The 17,415-nt window shown below is 38.5% G+C and overlaps 1 protein-coding gene across 5 annotated transcripts in view; it reads right to left on the bottom strand.

Moving 5' to 3' along the window:
- The window catches only part of LOC119552818 (heparan sulfate 2-O-sulfotransferase pipe-like), a 41,410-nt gene that overhangs the window by 13,982 nt on the left and 10,013 nt on the right, over positions 1-17,415 (bottom strand). For all 5 annotated transcript variants that reach the window (XM_037862667.1, XM_037862669.1, XM_037862666.1 and 2 more), the window contains exons 2-3: positions 6,357-6,523; positions 432-490 (exon numbers count right to left, since the gene is read on the bottom strand). In XM_037862667.1, the coding sequence (XP_037718595.1) occupies positions 432-490; positions 6,357-6,523 (226 nt within the window). The remainder of the gene's footprint in view (positions 1-431; positions 491-6,356; positions 6,524-17,415) is intronic.

Here is a 17,415-nt window from a genome sequence, read left to right as displayed (position 1 = left end):
GTGTAGAATAGGAATTGGGATAGCTGATAGTCTACCAGATAGCTAGTTGGCTAAATTGACTAATTCTAGTGGGTGTGGGGTGTTGTTTGTGTTGTATGTGGGTGAGGTCTTAAGAGGAGAAAGCTACAGATATAATGGGATCCTCGCTTGACCCAATGAGTGCGACAAGGCAGCGCATGAACGAGACATAGAGAGATAGACAACGGATGAGTTTTTCTGGGCAGGCAGATGCTAAATGCTTTATGCTGTAGGCTAGATGCAATATCAAACACCAAGGAGCTGAACTACCGTTCCATGTGTTGGTCGCTTTTGATGGACTTTCTTCGATGGTTTCTTTTTTCCGCTTTATGAACCACCAATAATGTATGCAACAATGTTTACGGCGATACGGCAAAAGGCGAGATATATCAAATTTATGCAACTGTGCTTACCTGGCCGGTGCTTTTCAGATACTGGTAGGTGCCGTGCAGAGTGTTGATGTCGTCGTGCTCTGAAAAGTTACGAAAAGGTTTGATATAGTAAATATTTAATAAAATTGAAGCAAGAATTTTAATAACTATATTATTTGTATTGGATAAAGCACTATAAGTGTGGGAAAGAAATTCCTAATTGCTCTTTTTCCTCCCTTGTTCACTTGTTAAATACCTCACGATTATCCCATTATCATCCAACATCGCCTTGATTACTAATATCAGTTATCATCTCGACCCCAATTAAATTGAAATATTCGATGACCTTAAAAACTGACGCCAAAAAAGGAAGCAACCCGAACACTTTTACTTTTCATTTGGGCCCGAAAGTGTTTATGCAATGTTTGAAGGGGATGTCGAGGCCCAAGTCGAAGCTGAAGCCATTTACAGCTATGATAAATAAATAAAGACGAGTGCAATAAATATGCAAGCTCATGATGATTCCTTTCACTTTTCCGGCTCTCTTGGGATGCGATAGGGATCATCCCCGGTGGATTTGAAAGGTTTCCCCCATTTCTTCCCAGCCCAAGAAGCAAACGCATGCAAATGGGTATTTCTGCGTGTCGTGCGGTCAATTAAAATGCTGATGCCAGATGCCAGACATTTGTCCAGGCCTCACAATTAAAGTCAAGCTGGTAAATGACTGCAATTGATCAGTTGGACAGAGAGATGCGGAAAACATCTTGATTTCAAGTGTAGTGTGGGTCGGCCGCACCGCTTTTGTTTTGGCCAGACCCTGGTTTTTACGGCCGAGTATTTCATAATTCGCCGCGAACTGAACAAGGAAGTCTGCGTGTATCCAGTCCGATTGCCTTTAAACCAGATCCGTTGTATTTGGTCAATTGGGCAGTTTCGCTGGAAAATGTGGATGAATGAAAGTGTTGCACCAACTGGTTTCTGCCGAGCTTTTGCAAAAAACCGCCGACAACAAAGTCACTGAACCAAGAGTGAAATACATTTTGCGGTCGAAACCTTAAAATAGAAGCCTGCTCTCCTTTTATTTGTCACTTTTTATTTTGGTTCTTTTTCGAGTTTCTGCATCTTCTTGTTTGGTGCGGTTTGAAAATTGGGTCACATCCTATTCAGCCGGCTCTCTTGTCCATTTGCTCTGATTGGGTTCGGTTTTCTCTGGTGTTCTAGCCCGACCTTCAATCTTAGCCTAGCTCCGGTTATTGGCCACTTGAACTGCCACTGCGTCGAAGGTGAACCACGTAGCATATGTCGCAGTTGATTAAATATGAAGCATTACAGAATAATTGTGTGAATTCATTCTGGCTGTGGACTGGTCAGAGTTTATGTGGTGTGAATGAAAAGGGGCAGTTAAGATAAAAAAGATTTGAGATATTTGGAAATTTATAAATATCTGAGTCATTATTTATTTCAATTGCATTTCTTCAAAAATCGAACTTGAGGTGTTAGAAAAGAATTTGTTGTATGTATATTCGTAATTGCAAAGAGTTCCATAAGGAACTCTGACCCTATCCTACTAAAGTTCATTGTATCAGGAATTGAAAAATAATGGAACCCATTTTAAAATATGCATTCCTAATCAATCAATATCTATCTAATTAGTATCTTTCCGTATTCTACGTGCAGACTTCCTCATATAGCTTTATCTTCCATTCTCGGTCAGTCCCACCCAGAGCCTCGTTCATTAGGTTAATGTTATGTTTCACTTCTCAAGCGCTCTATCACACCCTACCTTAAGATCTGGCTCCAAAATTATCCGAGCCCCTTGGTACCGCCCCTGCTAACACAAATTGCTTGCTAGCTTGCATTTTCCAACTGAATTGGACCTCAGCTCCAAAACACTTATTTTGGCTACCCAGCGAACTTGATGTACAGAGAGCGAAATGTTAGGATATCTGATAAATATCTCTCCAGCTAAATAAGCTGTACTTTAAAAATGGATATCTTATTAAGATCGACTTGTAAAAATGAATTTAAAAGTATTTAGTAGAACTTTATCTGATTATATGGAAAGCATCGGATTATAATGAAGGCTAGGAAAATTACAAAAATATATAGAAAATTAAAGGGTTGTGAAATAATTTTTCCATTTAGTATTAAGTTTTGGAATACTTTCTCTCGATGTATAGTAGGTGGAGGTATCCCATTGCCGTTGGTGCTATTTTTATGGGTGTTTGGGTCCGTAGCTTAGTTCGTGTCTTGTGGCTGTCTAATTGAAAATAAAGCCCGGTTCGGTAGTGAGCGCAAAGAACTGGTTTGCTATGCATTTTAGCCAGGGGCAAAGTTGGCATTGCTACATATTTGCTAAGATTGTTGTTACTGCGCCAGTTAAAGGTGCAGGCAATTGCTGGGTTGGTTTTTTACTTTAGAGACAATGGCTTGTGACAGGTAGAGTGCTGAAAGGTTCTTAAAGGGCTGATCTATTACGTCTGGGGTTAAGGGTGATGAAAACAGAGTTTGAAGGTAGCAACAAAAAAATTAGGCAAATTGTACGTGAATAATTGATTAAAATATTTATATTGGACGTTGCAGTAAATCTTACAAGGTGTATTATAAAAGCAGTTCCTCCCAATTTATATATACTAAAGTTATTCATATAATTGTACAATTAGTGATTTCTCGTAAAAACAAATTTTATAACCATTTTATTTCTTACTAAAAACGGCACTTAATGCAAATGGGCATTTGTGAAATTGTGGTTAGGAAGTGGGTCAATTTCCTTTAGCAATCATTCTCCGCTTACCCACTCCTTTTAAATGCACACTCTCCTAAAACCCCACAGAATCTTTGGATTTTTAGCTGCCCCTTTCCATTTGCTCATTAGACCACGAAATTAACCAACCAGCAGCCAACTTGGCTTGCATCGTTCAGCACCGTTAATTAACTTAAGTCAAGTTCAATGTTGCCAGCCAAGTACATATAAAAATAAATACAAAAAGGCAGACAAGACTGACTTCGGCCAACGGCAACAAACGGTGTCATCATCATCATGATGGCTTAAACGAGCATGTTGAGTACGTCGTCATATTCGTATCTTTATCTCGTACTCGACCCCGAGTCGTGTGAGTCAATTAAATGAAATATTTATGAATGGATGAACAACTGGCTGAAGGTAAGCCTTTTTCCTGCATTTCACACTGTTTATTTCGTTTTGTCTTTAGCCCAGAGAAAAACTCCATCACCGTCACAAGGTGTTGTTTAGTTTTCCTTTTTCCAAAATATTTTCTTTTGTTTTTTCTTGGCTATTTGTAGTGTCTTTTGCCATTAGCCGGGTTTTTTTTGGAGAGGGGCTAACCGGGGACAATTTGTAACTGTCGGCAATTGACGCGTGCGCAGATGCAAATGCAAGAGCGGCAACAATGAAGATGCCACCAGCTGTGCAGCAAACATAACCCACAAGTGCTCTCTGAAGGCCCGTCCCATCTGGCCCGACTTTATCCTCTTCCACATCGTCATTATCATCATCATCACTCACGGCACAGTGGAAAATCGACTTTGGCTACGGAATTTTCGCTCTTTGGTTCCCTCAAAATGGTTTTAAAGATTTCTTAACATAACTATGGATCTAATTTAAATTTAATTAAAAATTTACAGAAAAAAGTGTTACTGATGATTCAGATTGTATTATCTTATCGGCAATATAACAATGTAGACAAAGGTAAATACTTTTGAAGAAGTAAAGAATTAAAATTGAAGTAAATGATGTATATTTTTAAAATATTTCGTTCTAAAGATATATTTGTTAAACAGTATGTTAAGAGGGAAACATTAGCTAAAATAGAACATGAATGATATCTATTCACTAATTGAAAATAAATTGATTTGAAGGAAATTGGTTATAGTTTGGGTTACTACATCGGTTGGTAGGGTATTCTATTTACGGCTCCATGGGAAAGCCTTTCTTCATTACCGCAGTGCATCAGCTGCCTGATGTTGTTGTTTGACAATCACTGCAGTTAGGCGTGAAGTCTTCTGTTTTCCCGCTTCGGGCCCCTTCAACTCACATTTTCCCCGCGAAAATCAACCAAGTGGAGATCACTTGGCACAGCTGCTGCTGCGATGTTGGGGCAACTTTTGCCTAATTTGCAAGTGGAATTGCACGGCCCGAGCAAGCCGCCTAACTTCCGGCATGGAAATTAGGGTTTTGCATTGCCAGGGAGTTTTGATTCGATTTTGAATTTTTCCGCGGTTGCCTAATAATAGCATTATTAGTTGGTTGGTCGCGGCCTAATTCGCGCTTTTTGCTGACGATTATGGAGTGGCAGAATCTCAAGTGCCGCTCGAAAAACGCGGAGCTTCATTTGCCAGCTATAATGCTCTTTTCAATTTCATTTTTTATTGTTTATGCACTCAATTGTGGTTTGGTTTTTGGAATTCGGAGTATGTTTGGCAAACACTGTTGTGGGGCAAAAAGGTGTCAAGTGATGGCTTTTGTGGTCCTCGGTAATGTGATCTCAATGGGAGCATTTCAAACTGCTAGGAAAGGTTGCCAAACAGATAAAAGTCTATAACTTTTTTATGATTTACAATAATTTACTGCCTACAAAATGAAAGCTATATTATATTTTCAGTAACATAAGATATTTCAATTTTATCATTTTTTTCTTCGTGTTTATTTAAATGTACTCGTACATACAGCGCTAATACAAAAACCGCATACGTATTTTAGTGATTTTATAATTCCCGCCAATTAATCCCCTATTTCCTTTTGTTGCTTTTATCACTATCTTCGTTTACTAATTGAATTAATAATATTACAATCAATATGATGCATTATTTATTTCGGCCACAAAAACAAAAACGAGCTTAATGCCACGTCAAAAGGTTAAATTCCCAGTCACGCAGATAATGCCCCTAACCTTTTCCCTAGCGGACCTGTCGCTCCTAAATAATTTATTAATGCACTAAAGTATTGACAAAAAAGGCTCGCTTGTGTAAAAATATGTGTATTTGCGTGATATGGCAGCACATGCATATTGTAATTAAAATGTGCACTGCATTCTCTTTTGTAGCAGCAGCAATCTATGAATGCATCGAGCATATATTATGTTGATTTTAATTTGCCAGTTTATTAGTGCTGTTCCGAAAGTACACACAAATAGTTTAAATGAACATAGGTCTATTTATATTTACTCTTTGTGCTACATTCCCGAAATATACCACAATTAATTCACGAGCTCTAATTCGGACTAAAACGATCAACTAATTTATGGCAAGCGGCGATGGAAAATATTAACAAAGGTCTCAGCCTCCCTGTATCTCTACTTTTTATGCGTTTTTGCGTGGCTTGAGGTTTGGGTCAATGTGGTAATTAAAAATCAATTGGGCGTAGCAGGCTTTCAAAAGCGGTATTGTATAGATTGAATGGGTGGATATGACCGTTCCGTTCAGTTAAGCCAAGTAACACTTAATAGATACTATAAAAATATAGGGCACTAGCAAGTGTTTAAACGAATAATATTTATAAATAACCAAAATATTTAACTTTACAGGTATACAAGTTATTTTAAATTGTTTTGCTACAAGAAAACAAGAATTTGTTTGAATAGATAATACAAAAACAAAATATCAAATTATTTGGTTGGTTCTGGTATTTTTTTCTAGGGTTTATTAAGTTTAAACTAGTGTTTAATCTGTGAACTTCCACCAATATCCCTTAGTAATACCCTACATTCTTCCCACTGTTTTTTGCACTTTGCTAAACTTCCTGTCCAGACCTGATGCCTTATTCCGATAGGCAACGCAACGCGAATGCAATCGAGCGAAAATTCTAGCCCACTATCTGCCCTTGAGTCCATTGTTCCGCGATGGAAGTGAGTTGAGATGAGATGAGGCGAAGTGAGATGCGTTAGATATGCATCTGGGATGGTGGTGGCTGGGGGCGGGGGTAACTGAATCTGAGGGATAGTGACTTACTGCCCGCATCGTGTCCGCTGATGTGGTTGCCCGTTAGACCCAGGGCCGAAAACTCCGATGGCTGCAGCTTCACCTCCATCTCCTTGAGGCGACTGTTCAATTTGTTCGTGTGCATGAACAGGAAGAAGGTGCACGAAATAGCCAGCAGGGCGATCAGCTCCACGGAACTGCAAGAGAACAAGCAAATAAATTGTTAGTCAAAGGTTATCCAACAGCTCGAAGAGAGGGGAACGGGACGGTTCCCCATTTATAATGGCCATTAAGCTTTTATAATTTACGCCAAATTGGTTTTTAGCAGCTATTATTTCATTTACACTTCGAATTGCTGTCACAAACAGCCAGCGGGGCGGATCCCTGTCCCCGGGACCCTTACACTCCCAGACTCTCAGGACTCGAAGGGAATAAAAAGGTGGCATAGGGGCAGAGGACCAGGCACCAGGACTACAAAGTGTGCGCTGTGACAACATTTAATTAAGTTCTGAAAAGCCGGAACACGGAATGAAACGAAACAACAAAGCAAAAATCGGCGAAGGGCACCAGGAATGCACTGGTAGGGAGTGAAGAGAAATTGCAAAAATTATAAAAGAAATTAACAAACAATAAGGGATGAGTTGTGGGGTGTTGCTCCAAGGGATTCCTGACAGGTGTGCGGTACACCCCAGCGATTGAGGTATTTTAACGGTTGGGAAATCACCTTACATAAGTCATAATTTATTCGAAGAATTCTGGTTTCCAAAAATAGCATGGACATTAAGTTGAAGCCATCAAACCCTTCGTCTTAAAAATATTGAATTTCAATTTTTTTACATTTTCAGATAACAACACTTAAACAGTTATCAAAATTTTAAATGTTTTTTCAACTATTTTAAGTAGTTTCTTACTATTTTGGAAGTTGCTCAATATTAAGGAACAATTAAAAATTAATTGGATTTCAGATTTACAATTATTAAGGTCCATTAAAGCCAGTAATAACATAAAGAAAATATATTTATTTTAGGTTCATAATCTTTTTCAAGTATTAAAATTGTACCTGCCTTTCGGTAAAAACATTTTTTGATTTATGTTTTTTAATAATAAGGTTTTAATAGTGAATATCATTAATGGAGTCTTTAATGCTTATTGCATTAGTAAGCTTTATGAAAAGAAAGGTAATGAAAACCTTAAGCATTTTTGATTTTTATTCAGTATTTAATATAATATTTAAGTTAGTACCAAAAAACTATTTTCTTGCTTTGAAAATGATAAATAAGTAAAAATAGCAGTTTTCTAATCCTCTTATTCAATTTATATCTCATCAAAAATTACACTCCTCAAAGGAGATTCTTGCACCAGTGCGGAGTTCCAGTAAATGTTTTTGTTTTACGAGGTTGTATTCTATTTAAGCCCCTCCCCAGTTCAAAAGACTTTCAATTGTTTTCCTTTATGCATGTATTTTCATATCAAATTGAATTCGCAGCGCTCAGATTTGGCATTACTTCTACTTGAGTCGGTAAGCCAGGGCGGACAACAATGACCCAGTTGGGAGGGCTTAACCGAGTTGCAACAGACCGGACAACCTTTTGTGGGCCCTGGTCACTTCCAAAGCACACAAAAGTATATATTTAAGTATATATCTATTTTTATTTTGTTTTGATATTTTTTACTGCTGCCCAACGTTGATAACAAAACAAAGCGCAGAGAAATAGAAAGAAAACAACGAACCTCCTAAAGAGAGTTGGAAAATAAAACCGGGTAAAAATTGCAATGCAAACTGTTTTCTTTGGCAACTTTTTAATGCAGCTGTCCGCCGCTCCAACTGGACAGCGCCAGAAAGAAACAAAATTAAAAGCAAAAACAGAGTGTATGTATTTTTTATTGTTGGCTTTTGTTGGCATAAATCTACGGGCAGATAGCAGGAAAACTGGGCAGACAACACAGAAAACTTAAAAAACGGTATCAAAATAATAATGACAATAAATGCGGCCATAGAAGGGAAACAAATACAACAAAGAAACCGGGAATAAACCGGGCTCAGAAGCCGAAAGCTTAAATACACTTGGAAGCTGATTTTCTTACAGGTAATTGGTTGGTCGTGGCCCGAAAAACAGAATAATAACAAACATATTTCTCGGCATAATTGGCCACTTCGTTCCTAACTAACCCAAATGGTAGCTCTTTCAAATAGTTTATATTTACTTTTATATTTAAGTATTAGGGCTGTTCCTAATGGCTGGTTTTAAACGGTTTATTAAGAGAAGTTCTTTTTTCTGGGAGTCCCAAAGTGTGCGAAAAGTTTAAAATACCCTGTGAAAAAACATAATGACAGCCAGCGATCTCCCCTTAACTCCATAACTCCATGGGCGGAGTATAGTTCGAGGGGTCTTGTTTAGTTTGTCATCAGGTGCACAGAGTAATTTATTTCGAACGACTGCACCGAAGCTCAGCTGGGCAGAATATCAAAGGGGGAAATCTGGGTAGTCTAGGAAAAATCCCAGGTTAGACTAGTGAAATGTATCTGCCGGATAGACAGATGCAATTGATAGCTGAAGCCGTGTCCAGGGGCTGACCAGAAAGGAGAATTCCTTCAGACGGTCACCTGCTGTGCGGAATCAGCTCGAGTTGCTAAGTATATATATGTTTTTTTGGGGAGGCTTCGTTTCATTAGCCCACAGTGGCCGCCAAAAGTTTTGCGGCTTATGTGCAGGCGAATGTTTCGGCTGGGCATTTATGGCCCCGTTTTTTCTCAACTTATTGTTAAAGTTGACACTAAAGTTCCACGCAAATCCCACTTAAGCGCTCTAGCCACCAAAAACTTATTCTTTTCCCTGCATATCCCAACTTTGTTACTCATATACAGTTGCGGTTAGAATAAAAGTAGTAATGAATGTAATATTTTTATGTTAATATGTTTAGCTCCATTCTCAAAAAAGACAATGGAGACAATATGTTTAATATATCATTTAATGTATAGCCCTATATCATATAACTAAGTTAGCTCAGTTTTGTAAACTTCTCTATCTCTTACAATGATAATAACAATAATATCAATACGTAATACATTACTTCGTAAAATTAAAACATTTCTATAGTTTTGACCGCGATTGTAAATATATTTTTTGGTCAGTCCAAACAAAAAGTGTGAAATTTATTGACATTTTGTTTGCTACTCCCATTGGATCGCCCGGCGTGTAAATGCCGAAAGTTATGTGATTATTAAAATAATTTTACGTGACTGCGTCGATTTCTTTGTACAACTCTAGAGGGGCAGTTGGGGATTCGGGAGTTAAGGGGGTGTATATTTCGGTGGGTCCAACTGCAGTTCGTTTGCTGCCACGTAGCACATGTGCAGGCCATTAGGGACCAAGAACCAGGGACCTCGGCCACACTTGGTTCGTTAGCGCTTTTTTTGGGACTTTCAACATACTATACTATATGTGTGCGATGCGAGTTCTATTTCCCTTACTCCGAGGGGGCGCATGGGCGTGGCCAGTGGGGGTGATGTGGCTCCAAGAGTAATAGCTTCGAGCTCGATTTCCACAGTGGCACAGTTGGCTACAACTTCATCAAGATGATTGAAATATGTGCGTGCATGTTGGTAATGAGTGAAATGGGACTAAGAGTTATAGATATTGTTAGGATAAGCTGTCTTTTTTATACAGAACTGTATCTACTTCTTATAAAGATTTGGTACTTTGTCCTTAAGTTAAAATATGACTAGCAAGAGTTATACTGCTTATATAAAGATCATGAAGGTTCAAAGATTAAAACCCATGAAACTGTAAAAGCAAAATCTTCCCATACTAAGAGACAAATGACTCGCATTAACAACTAAACTATGTCTAACTGTATAGCTACCTCATCCATGAGGTATGCGGTGGGGGCCCTAAGACATGTTCTGCATATAACAGCCATGACTATAGATACGTCTGGTTGCTTAGATTATTCCTATGGTTCATGCATATCCAGCAATTTTTCAGCGAATTCAATTCCCAACTCGGAGCGGAGAAATTGCAGAATCACCAAGAAGTTGCCTTAGAACGCAAAGTTCATTGGCCAAGATGCTTTCCGTTTATTCATCAGCATTTGCTGGCCAACAGACCGCACCTTTCACTCCGAGGAAGTACGGGAGATCGGGGCCGAGGGGGATGGAAATGGGATAAGTCAGCTGCCGTTGCATGCAAATTGCTCGCCATTTCCGCTCATTGTCATTCGACTGCCCATACACGTAAGCCTAGGCACCAACTGCCGACTGCAAACATAATTTAATTAAACGATGGCAAATTTTCCAGCTAATCAAACTGTAAAACGGCAAGCGACTCACAAAATTGCAGCCAGTTTCCAGCCATTAGAAATGAAGATTGCAAAATGCGCGGTTCAAAGAAAAATTACAGTCAAGCTTGGGTAAGTGAAACCATTTTAATTTTAAAATTCATGGGATATTATAGCTTAAGCCTGAGATTTATTTCTGTTTATATTAAAATTAACGTCATCTTAACCTAAAACAATTTTATTTTATTAAATATAATTGATTTAGGAACACGATTTCTATAATAACACAACCGAAATTCTTTTAATAAAGATGTAAGGGGTTCATAAACCTTTAAAGTTATTTAATTGCTTTCAATTTTGCTTGATTTTTTTCACAGCTTGTTCGATTGAGAATTCAAGCTGTGGACTTCGCACTGTTAACAGCCACTCGAAATATGCTTCAGTGATATACAGTGAAGCAACTCCAGCAGCCCCATCTTGGTTGACTTGCAGAGCAGGCGCAACAAATTGTTCGAGACATGAAGATTTCTTTCGCAATGAGTCCGATTTTCGATGGGGGATCTGCGGAGATGAAAAAACCGAGTCGCGCTTTGAAGCCACACACTCCAATCAATACACGCAATAGGCAAGATTTCGAAAGGTGTTTGAACCCAGATTTGCCCCCAAGCCAGCGGCATTACGATTAGAAGTGGCCAAACAAGTTGAAAGAACGCGAAGGTATGAAATATGAAATCATGGTACCGAAATCATGGGCCAGATGGTTTCGCCCGGACTTTGTAGAACTATTCTCTACTGAACATTAGCATTTTGGAGGAAATGGCTGGCACCATGACATAACGCAATCGCTAGGCGGCAGATCTTTTAATAACTAGTTGGCCCCCGGGTCACACAATGATTTGGCTGATTTAATATGCAAAGAAATTGAATTTTTTCGCGTTTCTCGGCGTAACAAAAGTTCAACAAACTTTCCGCCACCAGGTTTTTTGGAACCTTTCGCTTGACTTTTGGCTGGCATTCGCAATCCATGAGCACTTCATTAGGCAATTTTCGTGGGTCCGGCTCAAAGGCCCATTAAAATTGTCAACTAAGGTCAGGTAATGAGGCCTTCCGCTTTTGTTGTGTAAGACTGTAGGAAAAACGTGTGAGAAGCGCATAGAGAGGTGCAATGAGGTCGCTTGGGTCAGGGCTTAATCTCTAAAGCTGGAGGTTCCGTTAGGCTGTATCCCAAAAAAGTGGGCACATTCGAGGTCATAGGAAACCAATTTGAAGATGATTTCTTGGGAATTCAGCTGGGAGAGGAAGCTGTTGGTGTTTTCGGGATGTTGCCAAAGGCAATAAGTAGGTAAATTGGGCAGTTTTTTAAAGAGTTCAAAGAGTTCTTTTTAGATTTTTAAAATAGTATATTACCGCCCTAGAACTTTCAATGATTATATTAGTTTTTAAAAGGATCAAAAATTGTGTTAAACAACTTCTAAATCAATTACGCTATTAAATTTTCCATTCAATTTCGCAGTTTCGACAATAAGAATAGTAGAAATTAAGCGCTAGAACTTTAAGATTTGACAAATTTCAACCCTGTACAAAGATCTCTCTCGTCACATTTAATCACATTTCCCCAGGGCTTGGTCCGAAAGCCAAATTCCCCTGGCCCACTCCCAATTAAACTATTAACTCTAATCTGATAGCAGGCTCCGTGCCATGGACCAGCATAGATAGCCATCTGACGGAGCAACAAGAGAACGGTCCAAAATCTCGGCTTACAGGGAAACTAGGCCAATCGTAATTAAAACGTTCTACGTGCCCCCGTCGATGATTTTTGGTTTTACTTGGCCAGCTGATGGAGGCAAAACTGACCCACATCTACCAGTCATTTTTCGGGCCAAACAGACGAAAAGTGCGTACCGGAAACTTTGTTTCCAAAATGTAACCGAGGGAAATTGAGACGAAAACTTTAGTTTCGGCTGATTGAGCCAATTGAGCAATTGAATTTAGTGACGCCACGAAAAGTGAAGTAAGGCAAGGTTCGAAAACAAACTAAAAACGCGCCATGAGTAATAATAATAAAACAATATTTTGATTAGAAAGTTGTATAATCTCGAAAGAGACGAGCGCGAACGATTCGAGTCATGTGAATTTTTTATGCAATTGTTTTTCTTTTCAGTTTTTCAGTTTTTCGGTTTTGGTTTTGTTTTTGCACGTACCCATCCCGATTTAAGGTGGGAGAGAGACGGCGACTCCGGGGGCGGTTGATATTGTATTGTATAAGTAGCCATAGCTACAGCTACGGTAAGCTATAGTAACAATTTTCTGCAGCACGAAAAGCCACCAAGGCTTGGCATATGATTCAATTGAAGCCGCAAAACAAAAGCAGCAACGCCGTCCACAGATTGGAACTGTGTTTATTTTAATTTCACAAATGTTATGCCATTTTTGAACTACATTTTACCATTATTCTCCCAATTTTTTTGTTTTGCATTTGCCGCTGCTCTTTTATTTCGTTATTTTTCTGTGGTTTGTTTACTCTAATAACAAGACTCTGTCAGCATTTAAAAACTCATCAAAAAAACAGTTTTCCTCGTTTTTCATTGCGTTTTATGTGGTAAAGTAATTGTGATAAATTTTAAGTAAACAAGCGAACGGCACAAAAAAAGTTGGGTCAACAGAATTGCTTTTAGACAATGTTTAAACTGGGTGAGAGGGTCCAACAAATTTGCCTGGAATTTAATGGAATTTCGGTAGTGGCTTTCAATGGTGAAAGCGTTTTTGGCAGTTTTCAGACTTACGCTCTAAAAAGTAAATTATAACCATATAAATCATTTCGTGGAGTTTTACCACACTAAAATTGTATGTTAAAAGTGCATTAAATTATTTGCATTATCGTAATAAAAATTAATTAAAACTATTAAACAAATTCTTCCATTTGATAATTAATTACAATTAAAACGTGTTGATAAATGCGCCCTTTTTAATATTCTTCATTGATAATTCTCAGCAATTATACAAACTATTTTCACCATTTTCCATGTTAGTAAGTCATTAGCCTCCAAGTTTAATGAGTGCAGCCTCAAAATCCACATACAATTAAGCCGAAGGCGACGACTTGCCCGAAATTATTGTAATCTTCTTCGGCACGCTCAAGTGAAATATAATACAACAAAATAAAAGTTAATGACTTTGCCAGCCGAAGCGTTCAGCAGCCGCAAAATAATAATCAGAAGCAAAACGATTACTGGAGATGCTGGTAGAAAAGAAAATATTTGGAAGGCATTTCACGCCTGTATCGAATATCGTAAATCGCGTACCGTACGGAATAGAGTGGCGCTTAACACGCACTTAAAGCCCGAGTTGAATGCGCGGAATTGGGCTTTATCCTCCACTCCTTTCCCCCATGCTCTCCCATTCCCTATCCACCTTTCTCCTCTTTCTCTATCATGATTTACTTCCATCCATCAGCCGGCTTGTTGCAAATAATTCACGTTTCAAATAGAACGTGATCCCATAAAAGAAAGCAGAGCAAAAAGTAAAAAGTAAAAAACAAAATCCCAACCGGACACAGCATTCTGTGCTGGGAAAAGGTCTTCTTTCGATCAAATGGCTAACTGCGGTTACTGTGTAAAAGATGCAAAAAAGTAAAAATACAACCCAACTTTCAATTGCGAATTGTGCGGCGTTTTCAAGGAACGTGCGACTGCAACGCTCCGCTGCAAATATGCCACTCCCCCCGCCCGCGACAAATTGTTTTTGCCTAACCCGATACAAATAGATACAGATAGGTACAGTACAGCATTATTAAATCGATCGTATTGGTATTTAAAGTCTTTCAACTTAACCAAAAGAGAATCATTTTTTGTTTGCTTGAATATGTTAGACATTTTTGGAGACTAAAGTGTTTTCATCAAAAACGAGTTTTTAAGAACCACCTAACAGAAGATTTTTTAGAAGATACGATTTCATGCTGCGCAAGATTACTCGTAAACCATTGGCTCAAAATCGGAATTCATATCTTTACCCTTCCTCATCCAAAATTTTTCGAAATCTTCTGGGACAGTATTCTCAGACTGTTCAGCTATGCCCTTTGTGAGCACAAATGATCTTAAACATTATCTCATAGGTTCAGTAAGGATTTAAACATGTTTTAGCTTGTAAAAGTTTAATTACGAAGATTTAATGCTCCAATTAGGTACGTAAGAAAGAAAGTGTTATTCAATTCGCAAAAAATGAAGTTCGCAGAAATTCGAGTTAGGTAAGTTCAACTGTAGTTAGATAGCTAGCTGGATAGATGTATCTGTGCAAACCGAGCTGCGGCTAAAAGTCAGAGTCACAGTCATGGTCGTTGAATAAAAGTGTCAATCTTGGCCAACAACATCATCATTATCGCCTTCATCATTATCAGTGGCAAGACAATTTGCTCTTTTGTTTTCAAAAAAAAAACGTGATGGAAAAAAATTGAATGGAAAGTAACTCACAAAAGTGACAGCTGTTTGGAGATTTGACGCTGGGGTAATATTTGCCCAACGTTTTGTGGAATAGTTTTTTTTAGCTTGTAGAATTTATAAAGCGACTCCTTTGTTATGGTAAATTTAAGAATGGGTTGCCCGATTTTAATGCTGTTTCAAAATGTAAGTTCAGGAGTTCCTATTTTCTCAAGATCATTTATTCTATAACGATCAATGAAAATATCGCAGTATGCCAATTTTAAAGTTATTAAGTGGATGTATAAATATTTCATATCCTTAAGCTAAATGATCCATAGTCTTTTCTCGTTCTTTACGCGTGGTATTTTTTATAGATACTAAAAATTATATGCAAACTATGTTTTAACGCAGCATAGATCATAAAATTGATTGTTTAAATAAGTAATATGACACTAAATTAAAGTTACTTCTTTCTCTCTGAAAAATGCATGCAATTAAAATGTCATTCAACCCATTTCGTTCGGAGGGTCCCATTTTGCTTGTTATGCCCCCATTTAGGTTCCCTGTTCCATTCCCGCACTTTGTGCATGTCAAATGTAAAGTGAACGAGTGAGGTGAAGCTTCATTTGGCTTAGATTAACGCGGCTTGTAATTAAGTTGTAAAACCTACGTGCGGGCTTTTCAAGTATCTGCCCCCCGAGTTTGCCCCTAAATTTTACCTAGCACACACATAAAAGTCCTAAGTACACAACACATCTGTGGGTGGAGCGGTGAAGGCCTGTGGCAGAAATGGAACTGGAAATTCATCAAGCGTTGCTTTGGTTTTTTCATCAAACGCTTTGAATATTTGTTTCTTAGGTTTTTGTCCTGACTTTAAAAATAAACTAAGAGTTCATGGAATAAATATTATTATATTTCTGCGTGATATGTAAAATGTTTCTAATCTTCTCCGGCAGTGGTATTACTTGGATAAATAGGTTATGTTATGGCTGCTTCTCTTCGTACTTTTTCGAGATCCATTCAAATTGGAGGTGTTGTTGCTCATGCTACCTGCAACAACTGCGGCTGGCAACATGTTGACGTCGTCCATTAACACACTCCAGTTGTCATTTGTTTTACTGCCGGGCTAGAATTCGTATTTGCCAGTAGAAACGGAGGGCGAGGAGATGTGTGTTGACAATTAACGAATTTCATATCATGGCCATAAATCTGCCGGGTTTGCTGGAGTGTAGAACAGGCCTCGATGGGGGGAGCGGTACGCGTGGTGTGCCAAATTGCCATTGTGGGTCAAATTGTAACAATTAACTGCTATGGCAACTGATTTCGCGGCGAAGGTCTAATTTTTTAATGCGATAATGGAGCAATGAGAGCGGCTGATTTTGGAGGCGGCTAGGCTTGAAGAGTCGTCTTAAGTGGATTAATAATTTAATATTACCGAAAAAGAATGTTTTAAGAAGTGGTTTGTATTGGAAATATTAAAATATTAACTATAATGTATATAAAAATATATTCCTGAAATATAATAAAAAAGGAACACGACACCACAAATATACAAAAACATTTTATAACTTGGCCAATTTGGTGTTTAAAAGTTATTATTAATAAACTTTGTATTACTAGATATTTACCAATTCACAAAAGGTTGATTGCTTTAATGTTTCTCTCATTTTTATTCCCTTTACCAACCAAATACAAAACGGAAACCAACAAAAGGCGGCAAAGTGAGACAGAGACAGCCTTAAGCCCCTCATTTCCCTTTCTTGCTCCCACTTATTTGACTTGCAGCGAATGTTAATAACATTTTGTATCAACAACAGCAGCAACAACCAAAATTTACGCACTCGACAACAGAAGCGAACAACGCGACGGCATTTGTTGCTGTTGTCGCCATCGTTGTCGTTTCCTTTAACGAGCTCGTCCTTGTTGCAACCGGCGCACGTGACACCCCCTCCTCCTCCAGCCACCTGCCACGCCCCCTGCAGAGGCAGCCCAATTTCAGGACCCAGGAACTCCTGCTCCTTGGCCTCCATCTCGTCTCCGTCTCGGCTTCGTGGGTGCTTACTTTTACTACTTGACGCTGTCATTTGCGGCATTGCAATTAATTTTTGCCTGCTCCCTGTGTACGTGTGTGGGTGAAGAAGGGGCGGCATGGGAATCGGGGAGTGGCACGGACTACACACGGAAAAGTTATCCAAAATAGTCATCGGCTTTCTCAAGAAATCAAGAGGACCTTGCAAATACTTTTAATTCATAACTTTAATAAATTTAAGTTTATTTACATTATTACATGGAATATATTTATCCAAAGCTTAGGTAGGCATCTACCTTTATGAGTTTTAACAGCTTATGCAAACATATCAATAAACCGAAGAGCTTTATTGCTTTTTCAAAAGGGC

The sequence above is a fragment of the Drosophila subpulchrella genome, chromosome 3L (assembly GCF_014743375.2).
Source record: "Drosophila subpulchrella strain 33 F10 #4 breed RU33 chromosome 3L, RU_Dsub_v1.1 Primary Assembly, whole genome shotgun sequence".
NCBI classification, from domain to species: domain Eukaryota; kingdom Metazoa; phylum Arthropoda; class Insecta; order Diptera; family Drosophilidae; genus Drosophila; species Drosophila subpulchrella.
The sequence above is the reverse complement of the archived record's forward strand: the minus strand, read 5'-3'. Positions and strand labels throughout refer to the sequence as shown.